Below are 7,039 nucleotides of genomic sequence, written 5' to 3'. Positions count from 1 at the left end.
TATACACCCCTCTGTCACCCATGTACACTCCTCTAAACCCCTCTGTCACCCATGTACACCACTCTCCCGCCCATGTACACTCTTCTACACCCATGTACATCCCTCTGTCACCCATGCACACCCTTCTGTCACCCCTGTACACCCCTCTACACTCCTGCCACCCATGTACACTCCTGTCCACCCCCAACACCCCTTTGTCACCCATTTACACCCCTTTATCACCCTCTTTGCCCCCTGTCACCCATGTACATTCTTCTCTTCTACACCCATCTGCCACCCATGTACACTCTTCTACACCCCTCTGCCACCCATGTACACTCTTCTACACCCCTCTGCCACCAATGTACACTCCTCTACACCCCTCTGTCACCCATGTACGCTCCTCTACACCCCTCTGTCACCCATGTACAGTCCTCTACACCCCTCTGTCACCCATCTACACTCTTCTACACCCCTCTGCCACCCATGTACAGTCATCTACACCCCTCTGTCACCCATGTATACTCCTCTACATCCCTCTGTCACCCATGTACAGTCCTCTACACCCCTCTGTCACCCATGTACACTCCTCTACACCCCTTTGCCACCCATGTACACTACTCTACACCCATCTGGCACCCATGTACAGTCCTCTACACCCCTCTGTCACCCATGTACACTTCTCTACACCCCTCTGCCAATCATGTAAACTCTTCTACACCTATCTGTCACCCATGTACACTCCTTTACACCCCCTATCACCCATGTACACTTCTCTACACCCCTCTGCCAGCGATGTACACTCCTCTGCCACCCATGTTCAGTCCTCTACACCTCTCTGTCACCCATGTACACTCCTCTAAACCCCTCTGTCACCCATGTACACCCCTCTGTCACCCATATAAACTCTTCTACACCCATGTACATCCCTCTGTCACCCATGTACACCCTTCTGTCACCCATGTACACCCCTCTACACTCCTGCCACCCATGTACACTCCTGTCACCCATGTACACTCCTGTCCACCCCCAACACCCCTTTGTCACCAATGTACACCCCTCTATCACCCTCTTTGCCCCCTGTCACCCATGTACTTTCTTCTACTCTTCTACACCCCTCTACCACCCATGTACACTCTTCTACACCTCTCTGTCACCCATGTACACTCCTCTACACCCCTCTGTCACCCATATACACTCTTCTACATCCCTCTGTCACCCATGTACACTCTTCTACACCCCTCTGTCACCCATGTACACTCCTCTATACCCCTCTGTCACCCATGTACACTCCTCAACACCCCTCTGCCACCCATGTACAGTCCTCTACACCCCTTTGTCACTCATGTACACTCCTCTACACCCCTCTGTCACCCATGCACATTCCTCTACACCCCTCTGTCACCCATTTACACTCTTCTACACCCCTCTGTCACCCATGTACAGTCCTCTACACCCCTCTGCCACCTATGTACACTCTTCTACACCCCTCTGTCACCCATGTACACTCCTACACCCCTCTGTCACCCATGAACACTCCTACACTCCTCTGTCACCCATGTAAAAAAAAGTGCGGAGCCTAATAGGTTTGTTTTGCAGGTTTAACAGTGAAGAATTGTGGCTGTAAGAAATTGTCATGATGACCCGGAGCAGATGGAGTCAACTCTTTTCCCTTTTTTTTTTTCTTTGCTTGTCAACTTCGGTCGGGGTGCCCCGCGATAATTTTTCGGAGGGGTGCCCTGAGCCGAAAAAGTTTGGAAACACTGGTCTACCCTATTATGAAAACTGATCCCCTCAAAGTATTCAAAATTAAATTCAGAAAGTTTAACCCTTTAGGCGTTTCACAGGAATAGCAGCAAAATGAGGAGGAAAATTCAAAATATTCCCTTTTTACACTAACATATTATTGAAGCCCCATTTATTTTTATTTTTACAAGGGATAAAAGAAGAAAAAGACCCCCAAAATTTGTAACCCATTTTCTCTTAAGTAAGGAAATACCTTATATGTGGATGTAAATCCCTCCTCGGGTGCAGTAGAGGGCTCAGAATGGAAGGAGCGACAATGGGCTTTGGAAAGCAAATTTTGCTGAAACTGTTTTTGGGGGCATGTCATATTTAGGAAGCCCCTATGGTGCCAGAACAGCAAAAAAAAAAAAACGTAGAGGTATAGTATGACAGAACAATTGCAGCAATTAATATATATATTTTTTTTTATTAAGTAAAAGAGATAAAGGTGAGCGATGACTTTTCCTCGTTGACTTTTAGGAGAGTCCTCGCTGTTTCTATCGGCATTGTGGAGGTTACAGATCTCTCGGGTCTGAAGCACGATCCTCATCGGCAGGAAGCAGTGAGGAGGAGGATGACGGAGGTTCTGATTCCATCTCTGCTTCTTTTTCGTCCCTCTCTATAAATAGGGCGGTGGCCATGAAGAAGGCCCCTCCAATGACTGCCATTATGGTGCAGCTCATGAGGGCATACTCCAGGCTGCGGTATTTCAGAAGAGGGGATTTGGCATATCCTCGTTCGTAGGTGTCAGATATCAGGCCGATGAGGTACGGGCTGCCGGCGTCACCTAGGAGGTGATAGAGTGTCATCTGCACAGCCAGGGCTGAAGATCTTCTCCATGGAGTTACTACTTTTAGTATAATGTCAGATATGAGGGTGAAATTTACTGACAGAAGCGTCTCTCCGATGAAGATGAAGATGTTGGTGGCAACTAGGCTGATGTTGCCGAAAGTCAATGCCAACAGAAGAAAAGGGGCGGAGATCATCATCGCACAGCCACACACAAGCGGGTCCGCCCGTGGGTTGGATTTACGATATCTTTTACTTATCTCCGACCCTGCTACAACTCCCAGAATGCCGGAGACGACTGTAACCACACCAAATATTAGGATGTCGTGATAGTCACACGGTTCAGCACGGCAAGGGTCCTTCTCTTGTAGGAGTGTTCGTGCGTGGGTCAGGTATGATGGACCCCATACACCTATGGCTCCCACTATGAAGGATACAGCTGAAGATCCCAGGGTGGTTAACATGAAGCTCCGATTTTTAAATAGTTTTTTCAGATCTGTTGCCCATTTAGCAAACTTCTGGGATTTGTTGTTCTTCTTCCCGTTTGTAGTCGCTCTTGGAGGCTCCTTTGTTACCAAAATCATGAAAGCCACAGCTATGAGGCCCAGGCCAGGGGTGACCCGAAACGCCCAATGCCAATCGCCCCTTGCTGCATCAGTCACTTTGGGCCCGATGATGTATCCTAGTCCGCAACCTACAGGTATAACAGAGTAAAACACATTCAGCATGCGGGTCCGCTGGTCACTTGTAAAAAGGTCTGCAATGATGGAGGGGGCGATGGTGCAGAAAGTCGCCTCTCCGGCTCCAACCAGCCCACTCGTCAGCAGGAAGAGCAGGAAATACCCGTCGGGGATAAACGACAGGGTAAGTGTCATGCTCAGCCAAATGACGACTCCTGCGCAAACAGTATATTTCTTATTACAGTGGTCGCCCAAATATCCCGCAATTGGTGCCACCAGCACGTAGCTTCCGATGAACAATGTATTCAATAAGCCGGACAGACTAGCATTGGTGTCATATGCTTTCTGTATATAAGGCAGCACCCCCGCCACGCTGGAGCGATTTGCATAGATGAGCAAATTAATAAAGGCGAGGATCACTACGGTGATGATGGAACGTGCGGTGGACATCACGCTTAGAGATGGCAGGTTCTGCCTCTCAGGGATATCGCCCTTTTCTACATCCATATCACTATGGTCCTCCATTGCTTCTTCCTCCTCCTTCAGCAATGGGTCTTGTGGAGAGGCCATGGTCACAGGTCAGAGCCTGAAAACACTAGAGAGAGAGAGAGATAAGTGAACACATTAGACAACATGTCATCATTCCTGTCATTACACAATAGATCCTTCATACAGAGCAGAAATGTCCAGCACAGAACCACAAGATAACACTAAGACCATCGCAGCCTCAGAAGAAGATGCTTCTCTATAAGTGTTTTCTATGGAGATGTCTTCCCTGAGGTTTCCAATGTCTGATAACCCTGAACCTGTACAGTCCTAGTAATATCTGATAACACTGAACCTGTCCGGTCCTAGTAATATCTGATAACCCTGAACCTTTACGGTCCTAGTAATATCTGATAACCCTGAACCTGTCCGGTCCTAGTAATATCTGATAACCCTAAACCTGTCAGGTCCTAGTAATATCTGATAACCCTGAACCTGTCCGGTCCAAGTAATATCTGATAACCCTGAACCTGTCCGGTCCTAGTAATATCTGATAACCCTGAACCTGTCCTGTCCTAGTAATATCTGATAACCCTGAACCTGTCCGGTCCTAGTAATATCTGATAACCCTGAACTTGTACGGTCCTAGTAATATCCGATAACCCTGAACCTTTCCGGTCCTAGTAATATCTGATAACCCTGAACCTGTCCGGTCCAAGTAATATCTGATAACCCTGAACCTGTCCGGTCCTTGTATTTTCTGACAACCCGGAACTCATCCGGTCCTAGTAATAGCGGATTTTAAGGGCTTGGCCATGGGAAGTTCATACTGTAGATACAATTGGGCTATCCTGCTATATACATTTACTAATAATGAACCTACCCCACCTCATTGGGATCTATCCGTTTCCTATATGACTTTCTGCCACTGGTTGATTTGAAAAATGTTTTCCCTTTCGGAGTACCCGGAGTATTTCTATTGTTAGTACACACAGAATACTATTATATAATATTATATTTCTGCCCTAATCTTTCTGTTATTCTTTTACTACACCACCAAATCTTTCTCATAGACTTATATCTTTTAGAACTTCATGAATTAGGACTCGTTTTCTTGGGGGCTTTTTTGGGCATAATTGCATTTTAGCAGTTTTGCAAGAAAAAGCTCTGGTCATGATACTATCTGTGCGTTTTATTATGTTTAATGCCTAAGCCAAGTATTGTCACAATGCTATGAGGAATATAACTTTTGTTAAAAAAAACAAACAAACAAACAAAAAAACTGACAAACAAACAAAATGCCCTGTGTATGTATGAATAGAAGAAGCTGAGACTTACCTTGTGGTTCTCTCTTCAGACAAGGAACGGTCAAAATCTCGTATTTTCTATCGCAATTAGAAACTCTCTAACAAACACTTTGCACCACAGGTTGTGAATGCAAAACACACTGAAGAGACTGAGGCCGGTGCGCAGCTCTTTGTTCAGCTTACGGTGACATCATCACAAGCATCTGTGACATCATAGGGTTCTAAACCATCTTCAGGTATGTGTATATATATTTTTATATTTATTTGGATATATATATATATATATATATATATATGCCTAGAAATGCATCAAGTACATAAAAACATGTTTTAAAAAAATATTACTCCAGGCCTGCCGTGTATATCGCTGTACTTCACAGTCTCTTCTCCGTTTATGTATTTTAATCTTTTGACCTTTTAATAAATACTTTTGCACCACACTTAGCCCTTTGGATTGTTTATTTATTGCATTTATTGTAGGTCTGGCATCTGTGACATTACAGGGTTTTACACCATCTTCAGGTATGTATATTTATATTTTTATATTTATTTGTGTGTGTGTATATATATATATATGCCTAGAGGCGCTGCCGCTAAGACGGGGACGTGGCGTCATTACCCCGTCCATTCATGTCTATGTGAGGGTGCGTGTTCTTGTTTGCTATGGGCGACCCCACCACTCTTCCTCTACACTGGTTTTTGAAAATCTCCCCCAAGGAGTCTTTTGAAAACCATTTATGGGGAGATTTATCCAAACTTGTCCAGAGGAAAAGTTGACCAGTTGTCCACAGCAACCAATCAGATCTCTTTCTGTTTCATTTTTGAAAAGGCCTCTGAAAAATGAAAGAAGCAATCTGATTGGTTGCTATGGGCAACTGGTCAACTTTCCTTTAGCACAGTTGAATGCCACACCTAAAGTGAAAGTAAACTACCCCCGGCTAGCTCATCTGGCAGTGAAATTGTGGCATCCCGCACAGCTTACAGGACAGCAGGAGGGTCCCTACCTACCTCCTGGTGTCCGATCACCGAATGACTGCTCAGTGCCTGAGATCCAGACATGAGCAGTCAAGCAGAATCATCGATCAATGATTTCCTATGAGAAACCATTGATCAATGTAAAAGATCAGTGTGTGCAGCGTTATAGCCCCTTTTGGGAGCTATAACACTACAAAAAAAAAAGTGGAAAAAAATGTGAATAAAGATCATTTAACCCCTTCCCTAATAAAAGTTTGAATCACCCCCCGTTTCCCATTTAAAAAAAAAACTGTGTAAATAAAAATAAACATATGTGGTATCGCCACATGCGCAAAGGTCTGAATTATAAAAATAAATTGTTAATTCAACCACACGGTCAATGGCGTACGCGCCCAAAAAATCCAAAGTCCAAAATAGCGTATTTTTGGTCACTTTTTATATCATGAAAAAATGAATAAAAAGCGATCAAAAAGTCAGATAAATACAAAAATGGTACCAATAAAAACTTCAGATCACAGAGCAAAAATGAGCCATCATACCGCCCCATACCCGTAAAAATAAAAAAGTATAGGGGTCAGAAGTTGACAATTTTAATAATTGTATACATTTTCCTGATTGTAGTCATGATTTTTTTCAGAAGTACGACAAAATCAAACCTATATAAGTATGGTATCATTTTAATTGTATGGACCTACAGAATAAAGAGAACATGTCATTTTTACCGAAAAATGCACTGCGTAGAAACGGAGGCCCCCAAAATTTTAAAAATTGCTTTTTTTTCTACAATTTTGTCTCACAATGATTGTTTTTTTCCATTTTGATGTAGATTTTTGGGTAAAATGACTAATGTCACTGCAAAGAAGAATTGGTGGCGCAAAAAATTAGCCATAATATGGATTTTTAGGTGCAAAATTGTAAGAGTTATGATTTTTAAAAGGTAAGGAGGAAAAAACTAAAAGGCAAAAACGGAAAAACCCCGGGTCCTTAAGGGGTTAATTACTATAAGGCATGCCAGTGTGCTTTATTTTAAATGTGGAT

The 7,039-nt window shown here is 43.8% G+C and overlaps 1 protein-coding gene across 3 annotated transcripts; it reads right to left on the bottom strand.

Moving 5' to 3' along the window:
* Window positions 1-2,189: 2,189 nt before the first annotated feature.
* Window positions 2,190-5,161, bottom strand: LOC130290750 (protein spinster homolog 1-like). Of its 3 annotated transcripts, none has more exons than XM_056538796.1 (2): window positions 5,058-5,150; window positions 2,190-3,744 (listed from the first exon to the last, which is right to left on the bottom strand). In XM_056538796.1, exon 2 carries the CDS (start codon window positions 3,738-3,740, stop codon window positions 2,280-2,282), a length of 1,461 nt encoding a protein of 486 aa, XP_056394771.1. In that variant the 5' UTR covers window positions 3,741-3,744; window positions 5,058-5,150; the 3' UTR covers window positions 2,190-2,279. The 3 variants fall into 3 exon arrangements, with proteins under 3 accessions (XP_056394771.1, XP_056394770.1, XP_056394769.1); XM_056538795.1 differs by having other exon boundaries at window positions 2,191-3,752; window positions 5,058-5,161; XM_056538794.1 differs by having other exon boundaries at window positions 2,192-3,828; window positions 5,058-5,161.
* Between the last annotated feature and the right edge of the window lie 1,878 nt (window positions 5,162-7,039).

The sequence above is a fragment of the Hyla sarda genome, chromosome 9, assembly GCF_029499605.1.
Source record: "Hyla sarda isolate aHylSar1 chromosome 9, aHylSar1.hap1, whole genome shotgun sequence".
In the NCBI taxonomy this organism is placed as follows: Eukaryota; Metazoa; Chordata; class Amphibia; order Anura; family Hylidae; genus Hyla; species Hyla sarda.
The sequence above is the reverse complement of the archived record's forward strand: the minus strand, read 5'-3'. Positions and strand labels throughout refer to the sequence as shown.

Coding starts and splice junctions, on each gene's coding strand:
- LOC130290750 (XM_056538794.1), bottom strand. CDS start 3,803: ATGGCCTCTCCACAAGACCCATTGCTGAAGGAGGAGGAAGAAGCAATG.